The sequence below is a fragment of the Ochlerotatus camptorhynchus genome, unplaced genomic scaffold (assembly GCF_037179485.1).
Source record: "Ochlerotatus camptorhynchus isolate MF236.1 unplaced genomic scaffold, CSIRO-AGI_Acam_v1.1 ptg000222l, whole genome shotgun sequence".
NCBI classification, from domain to species: domain Eukaryota; kingdom Metazoa; phylum Arthropoda; class Insecta; order Diptera; family Culicidae; genus Ochlerotatus; species Ochlerotatus camptorhynchus.
In genome coordinates this window covers 712,190-739,566 of record NW_027040712.1, presented here as the reverse complement: position 1 = coordinate 739,566, position 27,377 = coordinate 712,190, and the positions used below count along the sequence as shown (strand labels likewise).

The following is a 27,377-nucleotide window of genomic DNA, read 5'->3' as shown; positions in this document are numbered from 1 at the left end:
AATAATTATAAAACACGATTTCTGGATGCAGAAATCAACAAACAACAATAATTTTTCAAGTTTGTTGCCAAAATCGAACAGACACTTGCACCAATAAAGGTTTTTTTTTTTTTTTTCTTTGGTTTGTTTTTTTCGTCGATCTTGTTTTCCGTGCTGAGCACCAATGCTACCGACGTGCCAGGAAGGCAGCTCCCACACCTGGACCCTACCTATCGACCTCATCAACTCATGAACCGGGGACCAACGGCTTTACTTCCCATCCGAAGGAAGGCGTGATCAGAGATGTTATGCCTCAGAACATCCCGGCGGCGCCGACTGGACCAATAAAGGTTGACAGAGCATTAGATTTACTAATCCTAAATTGTTCGCATAAAGTTCAAACGTAGTACATATAGATTACAGTAATCAGTACCAATATCGTATGTTGTTCTCACAGCTAATTAAATCGAAAGGCAAACATTTGCTCACTTCTTCCCGATAGTCTCACACCAAGACCTACACCCACCCCACAGTCTGGTGGCGCACATTTCGCTTTGTCTGAACAGGATAACCACTGAGTAGTGCAACACGGCCATGGTAAACTTCATAATTTACGAACAGCACACCCTCTGCACCACCTTGTACGTGTACGCCATTATCGGAAACTCCCAATTCGTCTGACCCACATAGCAGCACAGCAGCGCCGTCACGAAACGTAAACATTGCCCATTCCCCAATCTATACAGACATTCGTCGAGAGTCATAACATTACAAAGTGTGTAGAGCACGGTAAGCCAACTGTTGATAAGATAGCAATAAGCGTAGTTTAAGTGGGTCGGTTATGACCAAGGGACACATTACTTTCCTGATGTTTGATTCAACTGGCTAACGCAAGGCCACATCCATCTCAGCTGGACTAACTGCACTGCTGTGTAGTCTACACGTGCTCAGATCGATATCCGACTGCTACGCGCTTAGATACAAACTACACACCCCGTGGATGCATTTGTATTGATAAGAAAGCACGTCGCCGTGGAATGATGATGATAGCAGCAGTCCTGCATTTTCTGGCGCTCCTCCACACACACGAGCAGCGCTTCACCGCGAAGTATTCATGGATGGGAGTTACCTTCTTTGTCTCGCAGCTCTGGAAACATTCCACGCCAGCGCCAACTGAACTCGTCCATCAGATGTTCCGATGGTATGTTCCATTGCAGACAAGAAAGAAAGAGGAATCTGCGTGTAGAGCATGCTTTCCTAGCTGCTGCTAGTATTAGGTATGCTGTTTGTCGAGTGCACCATTGTATGTATGTAATAGGTTGTTGATTGGTGCATCCCAGCCAGTCGAATTTATTTACTTACCATTCTCTTCTTGGTTCCAAGCTTGGTATATGTCATACCTCCATGTGTGGTTCTTTGTTTGGCCATGGCGAGTGCTTTTCTTCCAATCATTTCTTGTGTGTCAGTCAGTGTGTCTTTAGAATTGTGTTTGCCGTATTTTTTATGATAAACTACCTGTATTTTGGACTTTCAAAAAATATGACAGCACAATTAAGATTAGAGGTAAGATACATTAAGGTAGTTACAACTATTGAATCTTGGCATCATGCCATATGTGTATTCGTCACGCTAAACTACATATAAAAGCTGTACTAATTACTATATTAGTTAGATTCGTACTTTTCGTTAAAAATGCCACATTCGCAACTGATTTTATTTCGAATTGGGAACGAAATATTTGTACGCAGATAATACGAAGGGCAACGAAAATTTGGTTAACAAAATAAATTGAAGTAATGAAATTGGGTTTATTTCACTCAATTTATTTTGGTATCCATGACAGATACGTATTTCGACTACAATGTGCAGTCTTCATCAGTGTCATTCCCACTAAAGAACTTATCAAATGGAAGATAATCAAAGAACTTATTAAATGGAAGATACCCTTTTTTGCTGTTTTATTTAAGCATTCCGCTAACAACCCAATTTCATTACTTCATTATGATGGCTACCAAGCCTTTGGATTTTCCTTATTTTCTCCTTTAGTTTACTTAAATCTTTGGTTTTTATTAGTTAGGTAGGTTCCGATTCAACAGATTGTAGTTTCATTTTTATACCTGTGATCTTGACTTTTTTACCTAGGGATGAGTACCAAGGGGGGTAGATTTTGATAAGTTCTTTAGTGGGAATGACACTGATGAAGACTGCACATTGTAGTCGAAATACGTATCTGTCATTGATACCAAAATTAATTAAGTGGAATTAAATGGAAGATAACCCTTTATTCGCTGTTTTATAAAATAAAGTGTTTTTCTGGTTATCGTTACATGTAAGAAGGCATTCATTTTTTTTATAAACTTTCTATTTGTTCAAAATTAAAAATAAATTACATTTCATTTTAACCTAGGTGCTCCAGTTACTATAGTAACTTGCCAGCCTTAATTGTTATGATATAGTGTTTTTACATTGTTCCTGCCTTGGCAATTCAGTATTTTAAACAGATTTTTTAAACCTCATGTCAGTATAACAATTTACATCTTAAATCTAAAACTAAATCTTATCTAAGTATAAGGGGAATTAATCGTTGTAATTGATAATTATAAGAGGGTACAAACATCTTATATATTTGTTACATTTGGCTTGAATGCCCTCAATGTGATCTTTAAAAGTTAATTTTTGATCAAGTACTAATCCAAGATATTTCACTTGGTTTGACTAGGAAATTGGAACTCCGTTCATAGTGACTATGTGACTACTACTAGGTTTCTTCCTTTAGCGGAAATGCCTGTGTCATCAGCGAACAAAGATTTGTGGCAGCCTTGAGGCGAATCAGGGAGGTCCGAAATGAAAATGTTATACAATATAGGCCCAAGAATGCTACCCTGAGGAACTCCTGCTCTAACAGGTAGTCGATTAGATTTGGAATTTTGATAATTTACCTGTAGAGTTCTGTCAGTTAAATAATTTTGAATTAATTTCATAATATAAAGTGGAAAATTAAACTTTTTCAATTAAGCAATCAAACCTTCATGCCAAACACTGTCGAATGCTTTTTCTATGTCTAAAAGAGCAACTCCAGTTGAGTAACCTTTAGATTTGTTTGAACGTATTAAATTGGTAGCTCTTAAGAGTTGATGAGTAGTTGAATGCCCATGGCGAAATCCAAACTGCTCATCTGCAAAAAATGAGTTCGTATTGATGTGAAGCATCATTCTATTTAAAATTATCTTTTCAAAAAGTCTACGTATTGAAGAAAGCAAGCTTATTGGATGGTAGCTAGAAGCTTCAGCTGGATTTTTATCCGGCTTCAAAATTGGAACAACTCTTGCATTTTTCGATTTATCAGGAAAGTATACCAAATGAAAACATCTGTTAAATAATTTTACCAAGAAAGACAAGATACTCTCTGGGAGTTTTTTGATGAGGATATAGAAAATTCCATCCTCACCTGGAGCTTTCATATTATGAAACTGTTTTAGTTATAGACCTTACTTCGTCCAAATCAGTCCCCCAGGAATCATCAAAAATATTTTCCCGAGAGAAAATATTCAGATAATCCCGAGCAACCTGATTCTCAATAGGACTAGTAAGACCCAAACTGAAATTATGGGAACTCTGGAATTGCTTAGCAAGTTTCTGAGCTTTTTCCAAATTTGTGATCAACATTTTACCATCTTCTTTAAGCGCTGGAATAGGCTTTTGAGGTTTTTTCAAAACTTTTGTGAGTTTCCAAAAAAGTTTGGAACTCGGGTCTAATTTAGAAACATTATTTTCAAAAGTTTTGTACCTCAGGGCAGATAATCGCTTTTTAATTTGTGTTTGCAAATCCCGCCAGATAACTTTCATGGCAGGATCGCGTGTTCTTTGATATACAGACATTTTTCAGACGAATCAAGAGCTGAAGATCATCGTCTATTATAATTGAATCGAATTTAACTTCGCATTTTGGCACTGAGGCAGTTCTTGCTTCAACTATAGAAGCAGTCAGAGATTCAAGAGCATAATTAATTTTATCTTTGGTTTGCGAAGGAATGTTGGGATCAATCTTTTTTTTTTTTTTTTTTTTCTTTATTAAAGAGATTTTTAGCCATAGTGTGCGGTGCACAACGTAAAAATCTCCGGAATGGAACTCCCTTCGGGGAATAATCAAAAATTGCCACTGGATAACAACCAACAGGCCAGAGATTGTTGGATTCTCTAGTTGGTGCTCCAGCAGCGGGTATTTGATTACAGTTAAGCAATAGGTGATCCGTGTGCAGTCAAAACGGTATCCACATTAGACTACCACGGAAGGATCTAATTGTGGACCGAATCGAAGGAATCAACACTAATTGCTTCCTTGGGTGCTGCTCCGATGAGCAACGGGACGGGTGGACTGTTCGGCAACAGGTTCAGCAACAGCAGCGATCAGATGCTTCAGTTCCGCAGTGGATAGGATCGGAATGATGCTCCCTTTAGTGGAGAAATGAAAAATTCGGCTTCTCTGTGTAACAATGTTTATTTTCTTGACTTTATCGTAAGACGACTAAAATACTAATAATCATACTGCGCCCTTTGACGTTCACTTATATACTAACACTTTCTCTGTCGTGCGTGAGGGTTATACAGAATAGGCTCCGCCTATTTACATGGGAATGTCGAAAGAGGCACAAACAAAAATATGGATTGGACACTGACAACGGGAAAGACGAGGGGTTCTAGATGGGCAAAAAGATTCAACTTTTCGTTTGGAATGTAAGGGAAGATAGGGACAAAATGGACATATTAACGCAAATTCAAACGTTCGGAACCGAACATTCTCCCCCCGGGTTGCGATGTGGATCTGCAGGTGCGAGAGCTTTATCATTTTCTTCAATTGGAAGTGGTGCTAGCCTTGAGACTGAGCGACGGTATACTCCAGTAGATGTCTTGACGTCTACTACCCTAACTATTGAATCACTGCCAGGATAAACCTTCAAAATCTTGCCCAGTTTCCATGATTGTGGAGGAAGGTTGTCCTCCTTAATAAGGACAATTAGCCCGGGAGCTACGTTCGAAGAACCTTTGATCCATTTTGAACGAGCTTGCAAGGTATTTAGGTACTCGTTTGACCAACGTCTGCAAATACTTCCAACGGTTTAAACGATTTGTAGGGATTTCTTCAAGCGTAGGTTCTGGAATGGCGACCAACTCTCTGCCAATAAGAAAATGGCCAGGTGTCAAGGCAGATGGTTCATGGGTATCCAACGAGTTGGCGAAGAGAGGCCGCGAATTAAGCACTGCCTCAATTTGTGTAAGGACAGTGTAGAATTCTTCAAAGGTGAGACAGGCATTGGACAAAATCTTACGTAAGTGGGTTTTTGTACTCTTCACACCAGCCTCCCACAATCCCCCAAAATTCGGAGACCGAGGTGGTATGAATTTCCAGACGATTTCTCGAGCGCTACAGAATTCATCAATCCTTCCTTTGACCTGATCATCCCGGAACATTAAATAAAGATCGTGAAGATCCGACCTTGCTCCAGCAAAGTTTGTGCCGTGGTCAGAGTGAATTTCCTCTACCAGACCACGACGGCTAATAAATCGGAGGAGAGCTGCTACAAAAGCCGCGGACGAGAGATCAGAAACTAATTCTAAGTGAATGGCCTTGGTAGCGAGACACACAAAAATACAAATGTAGGCCTTTACTCGCACGGACTTCCGAAGACCAACCTTTATGAATACCGGCCCGGCAAAGTCCACACCGGTGCGAGAAAATGGAGCGGAAGGAACGACACGAGCTTCGGGCAAACGACCCATCATGGGCTGTAAACAACGAGGGCGAGATCGAAAACAGGTAACACATTTTCTCAATACCTTACGAATGGTTGATTTGGCGTTAATCAACCAGAACCTCTGTCGCAGAAGTGACATCAATCCGGAGGGTCCAAGATGAAGATTTTCCAAATGCATATCACGAATAAGCTGTTCACAAACAGGGCTCTTATTCGGAAGCAATAATTGGTGTCGAGCATCATAAGGCAGGCGAGAATTCTCTAATCTACCACCTACTCTCAACAGGCCATCCACCAACACTGGATCTAGCGTTGCTAGATGACGACTAGGCTTTCCACACGAAATCAGATTAATTTCATCCGACCATTCCAGACGTTGAACCAATCCAATAATAACAGTCATCGATTTACGTAATTCGGGTACGGTCAAATTTTTATTACACAAACGGTCCGCTCGGCTGCATCTGCAGTTGTTCACAAAACGTAAGACATACCCAACAACCCTCTGCAATTTTCGGAATGAACCGAAAGCTTCAAGAAAAGGAACGTCTTGCTGAACAACCGGAACAGAGGCAGCAGTTATAACCGAAATAACATCTGGTAATTCTGATTCTGGTAACGAATCAGGAACGGCGACTTCATACTGGTGTAATTTCAAAAAGGACGGTCCACTCCACCACAAACTATTAATCGCTAGAACCTGTGGAAACTGTCCTCTGGACACAACATCGGCTGGGTTGTCTTCAGAACGGATGTATGACCAGTAACATCCGTCGGTGTTTGAATTGATTTCCGTCACGCGATTGCGGACAAACACTTCGAGCTGACTGGCAGACTTCTTCAACCAAGCAAGCACAATACGACTGTCGGACCACAAGCAGATACGCTGAATGTCAATCTTCAAAGACGAGACGCACTTGGGGACCAGTCTGGACAACAATAAGGCGGCACATAATTCCATTTTGGGAATTGTCAAAGGTTTCAGGGGAGCAATCCTTGATTTACTGCAGAGCAGCGAAACCTTGACCTCGTTAGCAGAAACCACTCTCAGATAAACGACTGCTCCGTAAGCACGATTGGAAGCGTCAGCGAACCCATGTATTTCGACGCGTCTGACATCTACCAATCCAACGTAGCGGGGAATTTTGATCATATCAATGTACTTCAACGAATCTCTAAATGTAAGCCAAGATTGCAAAACATCACCTTCCAACGAGTCGTCCCAACCCAAACCATCCTTCCATAAACACTGCATAATCTCCTTTGCCAAAACGATTACTGGAGCAATTAGCCCCAATGGATCAAATATCCTAGCAATCTCAGAGAGGACGATACGTTTGGTTGTGATGGGCGGAGACTGAAACTTCAGTTCACAATGATAACGAAAAATATCCTCATCTGGATCCCATAATAGACCCAGGGTTTTGATGACCTTGTTGAAATCTGAATCCACTAACTCCATGAATTTCTCACGATCTTCATCAGGAACTGTGTCGAGAATGGCTGGATCACTCGCAGACCACTTGTGGACTGGGAAACCTCCAGAGTTCAACAAATTTGTCAACTCCACACGAAGAGCAATGGCCTGCTCAATGGTGTCAGCTCCTGATACCACGTCATCCATATAAACATCCTCTTCTAAAACCTTGGAAGCTGTTGGAAAATGGTGGGATTCATCACGGGCTAACTGCAACAATGTTCGGGTGGCCAAGAATGGAGCACTGGCTGTCCCATATGTAACGGTTGTCAACTCTAGGATCTGAAGTGGGTCATCAGGGTTTTCCCTCCAATAAATTCTCTGAAGGGGAGAATGATCCTCATTAACCTTGATTCTTCTAAACATTTTTGAAACATCAACCTTTAATGCAAAACGATGTTTGCGGAACCGCAGATTTAGTGAAAAAATGTCAGGCTGAACCGTCGGACCAATCATCAAAACATCATTGAGAGATGGACCAGTTGTTCGAGCCGAGGCATCGAAGACAACTCTTAAACGGGTGGTGGAACTACTTGGTTTCAAAACCGCATGGTGAGGTAAATAGTGAACCAACTTCCCAGGGACGTCATCTACCTCGGAAACTTCCTTACAATGGGACAACGACTTATACTCGTTGATGAAATCAACGTAAGCACCCTTCAAATCGGCATTCTTACTGAATCGATGCTCCAGAATGTGGAAACGCTTTAGGGCCAACGATCGGTTATTACCTAACTCACTTATGGATTCCTTCAACGGAAGGTGGACAGTGTAAGTACCATCAGGGTTTCGAACGGAAGTGGAACTGAAAAGCTGCTCACAATCTTGCTCCTCCTTAGACATAGCATCACTAGACTCAATCGACTCAATCGACCAAAACCTTTCCATGCATTCTGTGAGGGGCCGCAAACTAGCCGTGTAGCAATGCTGAGTCTCATCTGCACCCTCAGCACCACCAGCAACAACCCAACCCAATCGGGTTTCCCTTAGGATCGGTAACTGATTTCCCAACATCAACTGCCCGGGTAACATCAAGTGGAAGAACAGTTTAACACCAATCAGCAAATCGACTTCTCCGGGTGTATGGAAGGTAGGATCGGCAAGGGATAAACCTGAAGGAATTTTCCATGATCGGGTATCTAGTTTTCGACCAGGGAGAGGACCAGTAACCACATCGGTGACCAAACATTCTATTTGGGCCTGAAATTCCATGCAACGAGAACGGATCGAAAGTGTCACCCTTTTGTCCAGCACCGATTTTTTACCGGTAGCTCCGAAAATTTCCACATGTGTAGGTTTCTGTTCAATTTCCAAATATTCAACAAACGAACGGGACACCAAATGTGGTTGGGAACCACAGTCGAGGAATGCACGGCAAGGGTGGGGATTTCCATTACTGTCTAGGACATCAATTATGGCCGTAAGCAAAAGCGTGCCATCCGATCGAGGAACCTTATGAACCGGATTGGACAATGACGATACACTTTCAACCAGAGCAGGAACTTGGGAATTAACGACAACTTTGGTGGATTCTGGGTTGGACCTTGGAACGAGGCTTGGATCAGGTTTTGAAACTTTGGGCTCATGAAGTAACGTATTGTGTCTGCTTTGACACTCCTGGCAGGATTTACTCGAAGGGCATTTAGATGCAAGGTGGCCCTTTCTCAAACAGTTAAAACAGAGATTAAGCTCTCTTACCTTGACTCTGCGTAGGGGTACCGTCAGAGATATAAACTTATCACACTTAAAGTTGGGATGGCTCGCACTGCAGATCTCACATTTCGCATCACTATTAGCTACGGGTGTAGCCATAGCGAACGATTTCATCGTAGGGGGCTTCGGGATAGACTTCTGACTGCATTCCTTGGCTGACGACGACCTTGGGTGACTGGCTTCACAACGCTCCAACAACGAACATCGCCCCTTCAAAAACGTCACGGTGTCTTCGTAATTCGGAATCTGCTTATGGGGAATGGTGGCCTCCCACTGCTTCCGCGTCTCGGGATCGAATGCATCGGATAGGACGACGACAACAAAACGCTCGGAAACGCCTTCCAAATTCTGCTCCAACAGCCTTAAACCTTCAACGTGGCGGGTTAATTCGTTTATGAGCTCCCTCATCTGCTTGGAGCACTCCTTGCTCATACGTTTCAAGCTCAGCAAGCCATGGATATGCGAATCTACTGCCTTTCGTTCGTCCTCGTAAACGTCAAGCAGCAGCTCCCAAGCATGGATGAAATTGCCTTCACTGAGCGTTTTTGGGTCGATGATCTTGGCGGCAGATCCACCCGCAAGTGCCCTCTCAAGATGGTGTAGCTTGACTGCATTGGAGTCCCTGGATCTGGCCATGATATCCGAAAACACCTGCTGGAACCTTGGCCAATTCTCCGGCTTCCCATCAAACGAAGGGATAGGAACCGGAAGCGGTTGCTGCTGTACAACAATTTGCTGTTGCTGGAAACCTGGCGCAGGCATGGGCACTACTGCGGGAGGAGTGGGTTGCGGTATAACGGACTGGATCAGGGCTTCCACCATCGTAGCGGTTTCGATGTGATGAGTCTCAAACTGAATGTACGTATCATCGTTCTGATCTAGCTTTTCCGGCGGTAGCAATGCAATGATTTGGTGATGGAAACTGAGGTACTCTTGGAAGTGGGCCTCCAGATTCTTGGCATACACCTTTAACTGGGCGAGGGTAAATTGAACAACGCCAGCTTCCGAAGTCTCTTCAATGGCCTTCCGTATCCTGGTCACCTTGGCTTTCGCTTGGCCACGAAGATGTACGAGCGTCTTCACATCGGCCATCTTAGCAGCACCTTTTTGGGGGGTGTGGAGCAGCGACATAGATGCGTGGAACTTGCGACTGTTTCTTCAGCCCAATAGGGCACACTCACTACACTAGTTCTTTCTTCGTCCCAACTGGGCACACACACGACTGTACTGTCTTTTCTTCGTCTCAACTGGGCACACACACGACTGTACTGTCTTTTCTTCGTCCCAACTGGGCACACACACCACTGTACTGTCTTTTCTAAAACTCGTTCGGACGTGCTTCAATATTTTCACTTCACTCGCGCGAACTGTACTTTCGGAACGCGAACGATGGTGATGGATGGTTTCTCCACTAGAGCTACTAAATTATCCAACTGCAACTGCAAAGCACCGATGCTGAATCCGGTTCGAAGGACCAAACAATGTGCGGTGCACAACGTAAAAATCTCCGGAATGGAACTCCCTTCGGGGAATAATCAAAAATTGCCACTGGATAACAACCAACAGGCCAGAGATTGTTGGATTCTCTAGTTGGTGCTCCAGCAGCGGGTATTTGATTACAGTTAAGCAATAGGTGATCCGTGTGCAGTCAAAACGGTATCCACATTAGACTACCACGGAAGGATCTAATTGTGGACCGAATCGAAGGAATCAACACTAATTGCTTCCTTGGGTGCTGCTCCGATGAGCAACGGGACGGGTGGACTGTTCGGCAACAGGTTCAGCAACAGCAGCGATCAGATGCTTCAGTTCCGCAGTGGATAGGATCGGAATGATGCTCCCTTTAGTGGAGAAATGAAAAATTCGGCTTCTCTGTGTAACAATGTTTATTTTCTTGACTTTATCGTAAGACGACTAAAATACTAATAATCATACTGCGCCCTTTGACGTTCACTTATATACTAACACTTTCTCTGTCGTGCGTGAGGGTTATACAGAATAGGCTCCGCCTATTTACATGGGAATGTCGAAAGAGGCACAAACAAAAATATGGATTGGACACTGACAACGGGAAAGACGAGGGGTTCTAGATGGGCAAAAAGATTCAACTTTTCGTTTGGAATGTAAGGGAAGATAGGGACAAAATGGACATATTAACGCAAATTCAAACGTTCGGAACCGAACACATAGGCTAGTTCATCTCTTAGTTGGGATCAAAGCTATATTCCATAAATGTTCGATATTGCTCCCAATCAGCTCTATGGTAATTGAAAGTAGAGCTGTTGGGATTAGACATTATTGCTGCAATATTTCAAAAGTTACGGGAAGGTGATCAGAACCGAAGTCAGCATGAGTAACCAATTGGCTACAAAGTTGACATGAATCAGTTAAGACCAAATCAACAGTTGATGGATTTCTTGCTGAAGAAAAGCATGTTGGGCTGTTTGGATATTGAATAATGTAATAACCTGTAGAAAACTCATCAAACAGAATATTACCATTGGAATTGCTTCGAGCATTGTTCCATGAGCGGTGTTTTGCATTAAAATCACCAATAATGAAGAATTTAGACCTATGACGGGTAAGTTTCTGAAGGTCACCCTTGAGACAATTCTTTTCCTGGCCTACGCATTGGAATGGCAAATAGGTAGCTATAAACTCAGGGTGGCCAGCAAACCGGGAAAACCGGGAATATCGGGAAATATCCGGGAATTTGAAAAGTAACCGGGAAAAACCCGGGAATTCGACGAGAGAACCGGGAAAAATAAATTAACCATACCATAGGAACAATTTTTACACCAGGATTTCAGAATAAACCATTAAAACAGAGTGATCCTTTACCAAATGAATGTCTTGCTCTATTTGCTGCATAATTTTCTTCAGTTTCCCGTCTTATTGTTTTGAGAACTTAATCACTCAGCAATATTGCAAATTGATTTTTGTCGTTTCAATTTCAGATGAAAAGTGCATAGTCCTTAAAAGAAAATATTTAAGATGCTGGACTTTGGAAACAAATATTTGTAAAAACCGAACCTGAATTATTCTTTTCCGGGGTTTCAATTTTTCGTTGTTCAAAATTCTCATGATATGAATTCCAGAATGAACTTGGAATTCTGCTTTGAATTATCATGGAATTCTTCTGAAATTAACCAGAAAACACTCCGCGCAATAATTACCGTTGAATTATTTTTGGAATTTACTAGAAACCCCTTCTAAGAATTTAGTTGGAATCCTTCTTAGAATTCCCTTTGATTTTTTTTAATTTAACTCTATTCAAAACAACAGAAATCTTTCGAAATTTTATTTAGAAATGCTTTAGAGTATTTTAAAGAATTTCTTTCTAATTATCAGCAAATGTTTTGCAATCAATTTTGTTGGAGCTCTGTGATGAATCTTTCGCAATAGGGTTGAAATTATCCCAAGAACACTCTTAGAACTCTGTTTCATGTTGAATTCTGATCATAATTCTCTTTGAATTCTTCTTTAAATTCTTCTGTCATTTTCCTCACGATTTAAAGTTTTGTTTTTCATAACTCCTTGGGCCTTATTACGGGTGTCACTACACGGTGATAAGGAAGTGATACTCAGAATAAGAGCCGTGATTGCCGTACAAATCAAATGGGAATCACTTCACCGTGACGACAAGTGACAAGTTTTCAGCGTGAAGTGACATCCGTAATAAGCCGCCTTGTGAAATCTTCTAAATTTACCTAAAAATTAATTTAGAACTTGCATTCTTCTCCACAGAAATCCCTCCAAATTCAGCTAACAATTTTTAAGGACTCTAATTTTGGACTTCTGCTCAGAACTTCTCCTTCGAAAACGGTGTGAGAATCCTTCTCAATATATGTTCGAAATCAACACTTTGAATTCTTATAAATTTTACCAAAAATTCCAAGCTTTGTCCGCAAGATTCTATAGATTGTTCTGTAATTTTTTATAACCCTTAAAATGCTTCCAAGAGCTTGAAAATTATGACTCCACGACTCATAAGTATTTTTTTTCTTCAAATCTGTGATCTTGAAATTGTTTCAAAATCTCACATTTTAATTATTTTTTCTCCAAATCTTGCATTTTATTTATCACAAATTTTGAAGAAAAGTTCTAGTTTCAGACTCTACACAAATTTCAAAGCCCCAGAATTTTGGGAATCTCCATAAATCACATTTTTTATCCTTTCAGTAAATTCCTTCCAGCTTTTTGTTGAATATTAACAACCGGGAAATTTTTAGGATTTGAACCGGGAAAACACCGGGAATTTCAAAATGAAAATTCACTGGCCACCCTGTATAAACGTAAGTTGTCCAAATTTTGTTTCAACAGAAACTCCCAAAGATTCAAAAACTTAGGTTTCAAATGAAGAAAGAATGTTGTGTTTGATTCGTCTATGAACATTGATGGCAACGCCACCACAGGCTCCATCAAGACGATCATTTCTATAAATGAAATAATGTGTGTCTCTCTTAACGTTAAGGAACGTTTCAGTAATAATTGGGGCCTCCCTTAGCTCAGTCGGTAAAGGCGCAGCTACAAAGCAAAACCATGCTGGAGGTGACTGGGTTCGATTCCCGGTCTAGTCTAGGAATTTTTCGGGTTGGAAAATTTCTCGACATCCCTTGGCATAGAAGTATGATTGTACTTGCCACACAATTATACCAATGCAAAAATGGTAAAGGCATCGAATATTCAATATGCGATATGCAATAAGCTTGAAAATGCGAAGAAGAAGAAGAAGGCGTTTCAGTAATAACGGCAATATGCACGTTATGAACTCTCAAAAAGTTAAATAGCTCGTGTTCATTATCTTTAAGAGATCGAGCATTCCAATTTAACATATTTAATGATTTAAAATCCATTACTGAATCTCAAAGTCATGACAATATTGTTGGCAAATTTTACTCCATCACAATAGGGGGAATCTTTTCCTTCTTGACATTAAGCCGGGAAAGTTTACTATAATTTTTCTTGGATGATGGATCATTCTCATCATTCGTGAGCAAATCAAATTGATTGCTCAAATAATTTCATCGGAAGGGGGACCAAGAGTTTGAATTTAGGTAGTAGTAATACTTTCTTCAACAAAAAACAAATAAATCCGCCCGGCAAGAGAGCACGATGCGGACTGGTTTGAAATTAATTCTTTCTGTCTTACCAGTGGCGTTCCCTAAACTTCAATCTACCTGTGTACCAACTCTCAAAACAATATAATGTTCTAACCCCTTCGCGTTCACCTTTTGTCAAACTACTTCAAATCGATCGATTGCATGAACTCAATATTAAAATATTATCCTCGCGCATTGCATAATAATTATAAAACAACACCTTTTCCCCGTCGACTAAGAACGAGTTTTAATTATGCCTGATCTACCGTAATAAAATACGATGGTGGTGGCATTTTCCTTTGGATTGTTACACACAAATGACTCCAATCACGCTATTCACGAATCAGTTGATCTAGCTCGTTCTACTTTCTGCAGTAATATTAAAAAAAAAAGATTTTTACTTTTTCGAGGCACTAAAGTTGAATAGTTTGAAAGTGCATGTTTCCTAGCAGATGGCAATAATTATCTTTGTTAACTCATTATTGCTATTTTATTTTTATATTTTCCAGAAAACCTACATCGTTCCAGAAGATGAAATTTCCAAGAAACTACCCAAAGAGATACTGCTACGGATCTTATCCTATCTTGACGTAACCTCGCTATGTCGGTGCGGTCAGGTATAAGATCTCCATTCATCTATGTTATATTGAATTTTACAACCAAGCACTTTTTCTAAAGGTATCCCGATATTGGAATATCCTAGCACTGGATGGTTCAAATTGGCAGAAAATCAATCTGTTCGATTTTCAGAGAGACATTGAGGTATGAATTCGGGTTCATTATTTTATCAGTATAACGACAGTACATATTATCCGCTTGCAGGGTACGGTGATCGAAAACATTTCGCTTCGATGCGGTGGTTTCCTTAAATATCTCTGCCTCCGTGGCTGCCAGTCCGTGGGTAGCCAATCGATTCGAACCCTTGCTCAACACTGCCATAACATTGAACATCTGGACCTGGCCGAGTGCAAGAAGATCACCGACGTCGCCATACAACCGCTCAGCAAAAATTGCAGTAAACTCACCGCCATCAATCTCGAGTCCTGCTCGCAGATCACCGATTGCAGCCTGAAAGCACTGTCCGACGGATGTCCGGTATGATTGGCTTATGTCCGACATGGGTGTAGATCGTTGTAACTGGATAGGTGTTATTTTTCAGAATCTTACAGAGATTAACGTTTCCTGGTGTAATCTGATAACGGAAAACGGGGTAGAGGCAATAGCTAGGGGTTGTAACAAAATTAAAAAGTTTAGCAGTAAAGGTAAGTCTACCAGGCAAAAGTCTAGTTGTCAGAGATTGGATATCAAACATAAAGTGGATCTGTACACTATCCCACAGGTTGCAAACAAGTAAATGATAGAGCCGTCATCGCACTAGCACTGTTTTGTCCTAACATAGAGGTTCTAAATCTGCACAGTTGTGATGTAAGTACCGGGTCCTGTCCACGTGCATCATGGGAAGAGTCTAACAATCCTTCAAATTTCCAGACTATAACGGACGCATCGGTGTCGAAGATAGCGAAAAAGTGCATCAATCTGCGGCAGCTGTGTGTGTCCAAATGTTGTGAGCTTACCGATCATACGCTAATAGCATTAGCGACCTACAACCACTATCTGAACACTTTGGAAGTTGCCGGTTGTACTCAGTTTACCGATTCGGGGTTTATTGCGTTAGCAAAGGTATGGTAGACGGGCATCGTTTGTTTGACGAGTTTATAATTGTTGAGCTTGCTTGCAGAACTGCAAATATCTGGAACGGATGGATCTGGAAGAGTGTAGCCTAATAACCGATGCCACACTATCGAACCTAGCAGTGGGATGTCCTAGTTTAGAAAAATTGGTAAGTGACGTTAGTTGGTTGTTTCTTATTGTATGAGGGATACGAGATTATCATAGCTGGAATCGATTCTGTAACATTCGCCCTAATGAACAATATCTTAATAATTTTAAGTCCGTCTAACATGAAACAATTTTCTCGAACAATGAGGAGAGTAGGAAAACTTATGGATGTCATGTTTGAATAGTTTCGAAAACCGAACTTAGATTAACGTTTACTCAGTTCTGTATTTGGAAAAATATGCGAAACTCATGAACAATTTCAGAGTTACTTTTGAGGCACCTCGAGTAAATCACATTGCACAGTGAGCACTGGCGTGCACAGGGTGGGGCAACTGCCCCACCTTTTATAAATAAGATTTTTATTTCCACATTTTCGAAGTTATGATAAAAAATATCTAGATTCTTGATAACTTGATTTGAAGGTAAAATTGAAACCCTTTTATTGCGCAAATTCCTTTGAGATGGTGCCTGAAAATTTCACCACTAAGGTGCATGAAGGGACAATCTTCAATGAAATTTTTTGGTCAAAAAATTGCACCACATTGGTGAATACAAAAAAATTCTGGTGTATTTTTTTATTCAAGGTTGTTCATGGAGCGTTAAAAGAAAAGGGTAAATTTAAGGTTAAAAAAAATCACCTTCGAAGAAAAAGCTTTTTATTGAATATTTCTGATGCAACAATGTCATCAAGGTGGTGCATGGAGGGACTAATCAAAATGAATAACACTGGTTCTAAAATTGAAAAGCGCTAAAAATTTGGAGGTGCACATTTAACTGAAAATTTATGGTGGAAAGTTCGCAACACTGTGGTGAATGTAAAAGCAAGGTTTATTATTTTTTTCTGGTGCATAATTTTTATCGTTCTAATGAATGCAAGCTTCATTGAAAATTTATGGTGGAAAATTTGCACCATTCTGCATGAAGAGGCAAAGCCTGAAAATTGCACCACAAAGGTGCATGCTGAAACAAACTTCACTGACAATTTTTGGTGCACCGTTCTGGTGAATGGAGGAGCATGCTCTATTGAAAATTTCTGGTGCGAAATTTGCATCGCTTTGATAAATGAAATGAACAGAAAATTTCTGGTGGAAAACTTGCACTAGTCTGGTAAATGAAGGCACAAGCTTTACTTAAAATTAAGCTAAATTTAAAATTTCTGGTGGAAAATCTGCACTGTTCTGGTGAACGGAAAGGCAACGGCAAGCTTTTTGAAAGTTTTTTGTGTTAAATTTGCTGAATAGCGAAACAAATTTTAATAATAATTTCTGGTGTAAAATTTGCACCATTCTGATTATTGGAGGAAAACTGCTTTACTGAAAATTTATGATGAAAAATATGAAAATAGGGGCAAGCTTTATTTGAAAATGTCTGTGGGAAATGGAAAAAGGAAATTGGCACCAATCAGAAGATGGAGAAGCAATTCTAATTTAACATCAAGGGTGGAAAATTTGCATCGTTCTTATCAATTCAAATTTTCTGGTTTAAAATTTTCTGGGGGCATGTTTGTATTGACAATTTCTGGTGTATGATTTGCAATATTCTGCTGCATGGAGGGGCAAGCTGAATTGAAAATTCCTGATCTAAAAATTGCACAGTTCTGGTGAATGAAGGGGCAAGAATTATTGAACATTTCTGGTAGAAAAACTACAACGTTTTGGTGAATCGACAGACAAATTAAACTTGATTTCAAAGTAGAACGTAAAGGGTATTGAATTCTGAGGACAGTTCCAAAAGAAAAGATTTCTGGGGATAATTTCATGACAATTCTGCAAATAATTTCTAGTGAATCCAGCAGATAGTTCCAAGATAATTTCTATAAGAATACCAAGAAAATCAAATTTTGAATGAAATTCCAAAGGAATGTTGAGAAAAATTTCAAAGGAATTCGAAGGATAATTTGAAGCTAATTCTGGGAATACAGAGGAAATTCTTCTGAAACTTTAGGAGAATTTCAGTTCCCAGGTGTTCTGAGAAAAAAAATGTTCTAAAATATTCCGAGAAGAACCTCAAAGATATTGAATTCTTAGGACAGTTCCAAAATATTTCTGTAAAAAATTCCAAGAAAATTCTACGGATAATTTCTAGTGCATCCTGCGGATTGTCCTATGATAATTTCGAAAAGAATACCGAGAAAATCAAATTTTGAGTGAAATTTCAAAGGGAACAAAATTTCAATCAAATTCCGAGGATAATTTCTAGCTCATTCCGGGAAAAAATTCTGAAACTCTAAAGGAATTTGACTTCCAAGGTGTTCTGAGAAAAAATCATGAAGAGATCTAAGCATAATTCAATTGGACTTCTGAGAAGAATATCAAAAAAGCTCTAAGGAGAGTTCTAAGAAAATCTGCGAAGAACCTCAAGGATATTTAATTCTGAGGACAGTTCCAAGAGATTTCTGGGGAGTATTCCAAGAAAACATTGCAAATAATTTCTAGTGAATCCTGCAGATAGTTCCAACATAATTCCGAAAAGAATACGAGAAAATTAAATTTTGAATGAAATTCTAGAGGGATTTGGAAGAAAATTGCAAGAGAGTACCGATGGCCCAATGACTGGCAGCACTGCTGGAGTACAAGCCAAGTGCAAGGACGAAAATAGCAATATACTTTTATGGAGAGCTTTGAGTGTGTCGGTTTATTTTCTTTTGACAGATACGCGTATTTTGTCTACTACTTGCAGACTTCATCAGTGCCAAGTACTCAACACCACTGATCAAGATTGGATTGATCAAGAGCAATATACTGTTTGTTCACTGCTATGCGCACTAGACTGATGCAAAATTTAACATTTTCGCTCCACAGTGCTTAAATGGTTTCAAATCGGGTCCTAATTAGCCTCCCAAAGTTACAACTCATTTGGTTAGAAACAGACTTCGCACAAGCCATTTAAAGTTTACATGTAAATTACTATGGGAAATCTCAACTTTTTGTTCATTACCTTCTAGTATTTTTCCATATTGAGCTGCAAAACAGTTCGATAGCCATTCTTATAGAAAATTTTCTCAGCTACAACTTTGCTGAAGATTGTTTCTATGTAAAACGAGACAGGAAAAATTTATTAATTGTTTAAGAGATTGGTAAATTTATGACATGATCAAGCAGCTGCTCTGTAGGCAATACTGTATTTTGCAGTGTGACATAGTAGCCATGATTTTTGTGTCCTATTCAACGCCCCAGAAACACCAATGTTGCCTGCTGAGCAGTTGATTGAGCATGATCATAAGACATCAGCGCATTGAACCATTGATAACTTTCGATCCTTTCATTTAATCAAAAAGTGATCTTTAACAAAGTTGTAGCTGGGAAAATTTCCTACAAGTACAGTTGAAAGTTTTTGAAGCAGACCGATATGGTGAATTATTAGATAGACATGAACAAAAATCTTGGTTTTACCATAGTAATTCCCATACAAACTTCAAATGGTTTGTGCCATCTCAGTTTCACACCAAATGGGTTCAAATTTTGAGAGGTTAGTCAAGATCCGATTTGGAATCGTTTAAGTACAGTGGAGCGAAAATTTCAAACTTTGCATCACTCTAATGCGCACTGTTTGAACCTTGTACTTGTCGACGCAGTGTGTATGCGAAAGGAGAATGTGATTCTTATTGGTCAATCATGTCGGTTTTTCGGTGCTATCACCACCATCTGAAGTGACTTCAGCTGAATCCAACCACCAAGGCAACAACATTGCAGCAAATGTATCATTTCGGTTAAAGCCCTACTATTGCAACCATTTGACGAACTGATCATCATCGACATTGTCGATGGGATTAAATTGCCAATTCCATTGGCTGTCTGAAAGCAGTTTCCATTGAAGAAGATGAACCACCACCGGAGTAAAAAATAAATAAAATTACCTAAATTGAACAGTAGGGAAACAGTGGTGGGTGGACATCACCATCTCCCACGCACTTTGGAGTACTCCCCATCCCCAGATTACATGCACCATAGAAAAAACAATTGCCCCTCCTTCACAAGATTCCTGTGCACGCTAGTGGCAGTGTGGCAGTGAGCAAAATCATTGTCATTTGCTTTCTCACTTTTCGCATCAAAGCAACATTTGGAGGTGCGAAGCCGGAAAGCTGCTGTCAAACATAACAACAAAAGGAAACATACGGCGTGAAGTGATAGAAAAACTCAATCCGCCGGACCAAATACCAAATTCAGGTACCTGGCTAGACAAACCGTGACATGGCAGTGGACACCCGCTGACCCCTAGTACCCATTGACCAGCATCGAACGCGTATCTCTCAAAAGATAAGCAATTATAACGGAATTTAAAGGAAATAAACCAACACACTCAAAGCTCTTCATTGTATTAAGCTACTTTATATCGAGCTTTTTTTTCAATTATTGCAACATGTGAATAAAGCCGTACAATTTTAAAATTGTTCTAGAGCCAAATTGGTTTTGAAAGGAAGGTCAAACTACCACCGAACAGCTCAGCCGCTCTGAACCCTTCAAGTGTGAACGTTATGCTTTCCCTAAGCGGTCCCTTCGCGTTCTGCCTCTGTTAACCCAAAAACCTAAAACTGATTCAAAGATTATAATATAGAGAGTTTAAAATAAAATATCCACCTGCACTGTATGCTCTATTTAGAAATCATTAGACCCTAACCCACTTACTTGTCCAGAATTCAACATCAACCGGTGGGCAATTCACTCTACACACCAAGTTCCCTTTGTTTCAAATTCATCTCAAATTTCACACTTTACCCATTGAGTGTTGATTAATCACAATAAAAATTGTGACCGAGCGCGGACTTGAGGTTACTAGACTATTACATAATCTAGGTCCTTTTAAAAATTACATTTATATAAAAAATCCAATTTTGTCCAATGCCCACCGAAAATAAATAAAACTACTTTATGACTTAAAGTGCAATGAATGAGCGTTAGTTTCGGGATCATTTTAGTGTTAGAGTTATGTTAGTTTTGATCCGTAATCAGCCCTGCATCAGTTGCAGGCAGTGGTTGTTAGATCATGCGACACTGTAACTACTACTATGTTAAATGTATGATTTGTCAAGTTTATACAACTCAATGTTTCAATTGAGGTAAACTATTTATTACAAAACTATAATTACAAAAGCAAACTTAAATTTACAATTATATGCAAATGCAAAATAAAACTATGCTTGGGCAAAATCCATTTATGCTTGGGCAGGGCCTATCTGAACTATTTAATAAATGGAAACCATAACATGGGTTACGCTCCCCCTAAGCGGGCCCTCCGCATCCTATCTCTGTCTTATCTCAAATACCAAATGCCAATGGTTTTAATTATAGATACTATAGATTCCATAGGTAAGCGGAGGCACCAAAAGTTGTTTTGGCAACCATGAAAAATAAATGATCTTACTGGCATCCGTGAAAAAAGTTCATGCCTTCATAAAGCTCTTCGTTATGCAGTTTTGTTTTGTTTCGTGCGTAAACGTTCAAAATGAAGTGCAAAGCAAATCTTTGCAACAATGTATCGAGGAATGGTTTACTTTATCATTCCTTCTTCCGTTATTTATTTATTTATTTATTTGTTTATTTGTTATGGTTGCATCAACAGACTAGAAATAGTCCCAATGATGTGTTGTAAAAAAGTACAGATTATACAGACGACATACATATACTACAGTTACTACAGTTACAAACGAAAATAACTTGGAAAGCATTGTCAAGTTACTAAAAATTTATAAGTCTTAAATTTTACACTTAGCTGTTGGGTATCAAGCGCCTTCGGTCAGCAAAAAAGGCAGAGAATCTTCGGCGAAGCATATTCCGTGTCAAGTGGAAATCGAACATCGACGCTACTCGGTTGAACACTCGCTGTAAGCCGTAAATAGCGCTCCCTAAGCTATGGTTAGTTCGAATAAGTGGAAGTCTCAGCATAAGACTGTTGCGTAGTGATCGAGGTTGAACATTAATGTTCACTTGTTGCAGAATTGCTTCGCAGTCAATTCTTCCTTGCAGAGTATCGGCGACGGTTAAGGCTCTGAAAACATCTCTTCGGATACGTAAGGGCTCGATATTGATCAATTGGCAGCGATTCTCGTAGCTTGGAAGACGAAGTGGGTATCTCCAAGGCAGCTTACGGAGCGCGAAGCGAAGAAAACGTCGTTGAACAGATTCAATTCGCTCGGCCCCATTATTGTAGTTCGGGCTCCAGACAGCAGAGCAGTATTCCAACGTAGATCGTACGAGAGAGCAATAGAGCGATTTCAGAGTTATCCGCGAAATAAATCGGAATTTGGAGAGTGGAAAGCGTTTTGTGCTCATAATATTACAATCCCCCCTATTCTGCGAGTCACGTGACTCTCTCTCACCGGTGAGGTGACAATTGTCACCTCACCGGTGAGAGAGAGTCACGTGACTCGCAGAATAAGGGGGAATACTTCTTCCTCAAACAACACCATGATGACATCATGCTCGTTTGGCTACACTAACTGACAGTTCGTTTGGCTACATTATACTTTTCCTCCGCTTATCTATGGAATCTATAGTATCTATAGTTTCAATGAGCGGCGGCGGTGGTGCAGTGGTAAGCATGCTTACCTCTCACCCCAGCAGGCCTTGGTTCAATCCCAGTCGGCGCCGCTGGGATGTTCTGAGGCATAACATCTCTGATCACGCCGGGAAGTAAAGCCGTTGGTCCCCGGTTCATAAGATGATGGGTCGATATGTAGGGTCCAGGTGTGGGAGCTGCCTTCCTCGCGTCGGTAGCATTGGTGCTCGCTCAGCACGGAAAACAAGATCGACGGAAAACAAATCAAGGAAAAAAAATAGTTTCAATGTATCAATATATAAATTGGAAATGACGTTTAATCAAATAAACCCATACCCCACTCACTTGGCCTTTCAAATTCACCCCAAATTTGAAATTTTACCCCTTTCAGTGTCGATTAATCACAATGAAACATTGTGACAGAGCACGGACTTGAGGTTACTAGAGTATTAAATAATCTAGGTCCTATTTAGGATTATATCTGAAAAATCCAAATCTGGCCAACGCCCATCAAAAACGAAGCTCTTTCAGATGATGTATAAAAAACTGGTACATTTTTCAAAATTAAAGACCCCAATTATTTAAAGGGAAAAATGTATTAAATTAAAATTTTCCCACCTATGAAAGCACCGACTACTTCTTCGCTCAAAACAAATGATTTCAATAATTTTAATAATTCCAAATCATCTGCACCGAGCGTTTCTACCTCCAGCTCTTCAATCACTTCTTCCTCTAACGAATCCATTGTGATCATTCCCAAAGGATTAAAAAGCATGTTTTTTATTCTAATAACAACTTTGTAGAATGAACGCCGCTTTACATTAGAAACAAAGATTTTTTTTTGATTAAAAAAAAAACATGAGTTCAAATTAAAAATTCAATGCACAGTCAACTCTCCACAACTCGATGGTCCCTTCAATATCGAGTTATAGAGAGTTCACTGTATTTGATTCTAATGCGCCTTTTTTCTCTGCGTGTACATTTCGATTGAATTTATCTCATTTCACTAAAAAAAAATCATGGTCTGCTTGATTTTAAATGATGTTTTGCCACAATCAGAAAGAATCTGTTGTCAAAATCGGGGATAGACTAAAACGGGTGTTGCCAAAAACGGGAAGGCACTGAAAAATACATTGGAAACGCGTTACCAACATCGGATCCATACTGTATCCCTATCTAGGAATCGTCCCATATAACCGAACATGAACATTTTCATTCTCTTTCTGCACTTCATTTCAAGACCCTATCACACTGCGAACTAATAACTGACGAAGGCATCCGGCAGCTGGCTGCCGGTGGTTGCGCTGCAGAAAGTCTATCCGTCCTGGAACTGGACAACTGTCCACTGATCACCGATGCGACGCTCGAACACCTAATATCCTGTCACAACCTGCAGCGGATAGAGCTCTACGACTGCCAACTAATATCTAGGAATGCTATCCGTCGACTGAGGGTACGGTGCTTCAATGATTTTTATCGCACGAAATGAGTTCCATATAAAACTGATGATAAATCCATTTCAGAATCACTTACCAAATATCAAAGTACACGCATACTTTGCCCCAGTGACACCGCCACCGACCTCTAACGGACCACGACCACGGTATTGTCGATGTTGTGAGATTCTCTGAGATCAGGCGATTGGCTTAGCCAGAAAAGTTCTCTGTAGAAGTAGAGATGACTGATATTTATACTTATAATTCTTAACTAAGCAAAGAACGGAAGTATGAACCTTGGCAACATGAAGAAACTCACGAAAACAACAAGGTAATAATAAGTACAGCGCTAATAAAAACAAATAATATCCTACATTATCTAGGATATGAATAATGTAAAACTGAACGATAATAATCTATTCTAATCATCACCATAATCATTATTGCTGTATATTGATACTACATCATCATCATATAGAGCATCAACACACAGTATCAACCAACAACTAGGTGAGAACGCATTCAGAGAGTAAGCCCCAACCCGATAGCAAACGATTCCTTTCATAAACACACCCAAACAAACAAGGAAAATATCAACCAGTGCAAACAAGCCAGGCTACGATTCCTTTCATAAACACACCCAAACAAACAAGGAAAATATCAACCAGTGCAAACAAGCCAGGCTAACATTTATCAACAATTTATCTAGAATCATGCAATAATTTTACTACCGCGGAACACGACAACCGCTAACAGGTTTGGATCTTCAAATTTTCCCTCTACCAAAATTTCCTCTAGGATTTTCGATAATAAATTAAAATGCGAGAAACAGTAAAATATAAACAACCATGTGTTCAATTAGAAATGAAAGAAAACAGAAAACACGTAGAGCAAACGAAAGAACTGGAATTTTGCATTATTTGTTAGCGAGTAAATGCCGCAAGTCACATATTCAAAACTAAGCTTAATTAAACATTTGAATTAAGAAAAGCAAAATCGAACGACGATTGTGCTAGCAAAAACAAAACTTACAGTGCGTAGTGTTTAAAGAAATCGATCAAATGCAAACGAACATCATATGAGAGTAAAAAGCCGTTGAAGCAAATAACAAATTCATGAAAAAGAAAGAATAAAAAAAAAAAACAATAAGCAGTAGGCATAATTATATTAGTCGTAAAACAATATTACTAATCGAATCAAAATAGGTAACCGAATGCGTGAATCATACATGCAAACACTCTACACACATACACACACACATACATACAAGAACACACAAAGAAATTTTAGAAGAGAACAAAAGTTGAAATGATTTTGTGGAGCAAATATTTCTGAGATCTGTGACGAAAGCGAGCGAATGTGATACAGAAGGTTATTATAGGAACAATAGCAGTGCGTAGAACGAGTGGGCCATCTGCGAGAGCGAGAGACTTGGTGTGTGCTGTTGGGCGTTGAGTTGAGTTGTGGCAAGCGGGACTGAATGATGCAAATGCAAGAAGATGATAAAACGAACATGTTGACGTAAATGGAGCAAGGAGCTAATTTGATTGTGATCTATACATAAACATTAAAATATATTTACGATGCTACACCATAAGATTGAAACAGAACATTAGACATGAAATTAATGAAGAAAAAATCAAGGTTTTACATATAAATAAAAAAAAAAACACGGAGAATGATTATTTTCTGATAAATGTAAAACTAGTGATCATATTTTTGACACTCCGAAAATTGTCCTTTCACTGCCCTGGAAATTTGAGTGCGGTTGACGATGACGTTCGCTTTTCCTATTAATCAGTTTATTTTATTTAATGAGGTAGATTTGATTTTGATTTTGCGAGACAGAAGGGTGGCGTCATAGTCTGGCGGATAGAATTTAGATCTATCAAAAAGCGGAACCAATTCCATATATTTTAGACCAACAATTGAAAAGGTACTATCAACGATTCTATAACATTCCCCAGAATGCACCATTCCCCAGAAAAGACGATGAAATTAGTAATTCATCACTTTTTTTTTGTCATTTGATATTATATTTCAGTTTTATATTACAGAACAGCCGTCCATAAATAAACAGGTCCACAAGTATCTTGCACACTGAATATTACATCTTCTGAATACCAATTTTCTCGATAATTTTTACACATTTAATTTAATATATTGTTCATGATAAAACTCTGATTAGTTTCACTTTACTATTGATGATACACTACGTTTACTTTTATGGAACTATGTATTTATCAATTCCAAACCATTTCATAGCTCTTTAGAAAATGACAACCTTCAAGTTTTCGAGCACTTCGTTCATCATTTAAAAAGTCAAAGGGTCTATTATGCAATCCAATTCAACCAGTTGGAAACTGTTGAACCTTATCGAAGAATTGTTCGACCTGAGTTAAAGAATTTCTCGTGATGGATTAAAAAATCGCTGCATGGAACGTTGAACTACCGATTACAAATTTATAACATTATTCCACACGTTATTATCCCAAATGGTCATTACCCTGAATCCCTTGCGAAAAGCTATTGATTATATATTTTCCTTATATATTAGAGGAAGGGAATATTACCTTCTTTTTCATACATATGTACATCCAAAGAATTGATTAATTTCTCTTTTTTATATTCAAACCAGAGCACAGACTTGAGGTTACTAGAGTATTAAATAATCTAGGTCCTATTTAGGTTTATATCTGAAAAATCCAAATCTGGCCAACGCCCACCTTTCCGTGAACTGTCGCGTTATCCACGAAAACTTACCGATCGAAAATCTTGGAAGGCAAATGAGTGGCTCAATTGGCTCCTTTTTTTTTAGTTCCGTCTGTTTGAAGAAATACTTATCAAACAAATACTATGACATCAGTTGCTGGTAACTAATGTTACGATATTATTGTCTCGTAGTTTGACAGATGATATAATACGAAATTGTGAAATCCAGTTGAATCTTTTTGTTGAGCAAATCCAAGTACTTTATGGTATAGAAGAAATGAAGTACAATGTACATTTGTTGAATCATTTATGTGAATGTGCGCGGAACTTTGGTCCACTATGAACGTTTTCATTGTTCAAGTTTGAGTATATGAATGGAGTTCATAGAACATATATTAAAGGTCCAAAGCAACCCATTATACAGATAGCGACACGTTGTGTATTATTGTTAATTGTTTATTGTTGTTTTACATCAACAGGCTGGATGAAGCCCCAATGATGTTAACCTTATCAACTATGGTAAAAAGAAAAATACATTCAAGCATGGTCATAACATAAAAAACAGGATATCGGCCACGGTTAGGGCCGGAGAAGTTCTAGGTCGATAAGTTGACAACGGCTTTCGTAACTGGGTAATCGAAACGGATCATTCCAAGGCAATCTACGCAACGCAAAACGAAGAAAGCGACGTTGAACAGATTCAATTCTCTCGGCACCGTTGTTGTAGTTTGGGTTCCAAACCGCTGAACAATACTCAAGCATCGATCGATCAAGCGAACAATAGAGAGATTTTAGACAGTAGATATCAGTGAAGTTTTTAGCTATCCTAAAAATGAACCCTAAAGTTCTTGTCGCCTTATCAACAACATAT

General features: G+C 39.4%; 2 protein-coding genes across 2 annotated transcripts in view; one reads left to right on the top strand and one right to left on the bottom strand.

Annotated features, from left to right (window-relative positions):
• The window catches only part of LOC135703836 (F-box/LRR-repeat protein 20-like), a 35,892-nt gene extending 11,480 nt beyond the window's left edge, over positions 1–24,412 (top strand). The window contains exons 2-10 of the mRNA XM_065225161.1: positions 14,534–14,641; positions 14,703–14,786; positions 14,847–15,119; positions 15,184–15,286; positions 15,364–15,449; positions 15,513–15,704; positions 15,763–15,864; positions 23,599–23,811; positions 23,882–24,412. Coding sequence (XP_065081233.1) covers positions 14,534–14,641; positions 14,703–14,786; positions 14,847–15,119; positions 15,184–15,286; positions 15,364–15,449; positions 15,513–15,704; positions 15,763–15,864; positions 23,599–23,811; positions 23,882–23,989 — 1,269 coding nt within the window. The 3' untranslated portion in view covers positions 23,990–24,412. The remainder of the gene's footprint in view (positions 1–14,533; positions 14,642–14,702; positions 14,787–14,846; positions 15,120–15,183; positions 15,287–15,363; positions 15,450–15,512; positions 15,705–15,762; positions 15,865–23,598; positions 23,812–23,881) is intronic.
• Positions 1–27,377, bottom strand: part of Mlc-c (Myosin light chain cytoplasmic) — a 379,873-nt gene that overhangs the window by 96,571 nt on the left and 255,925 nt on the right. The gene's annotated exons all lie outside the window — the stretch shown is intronic.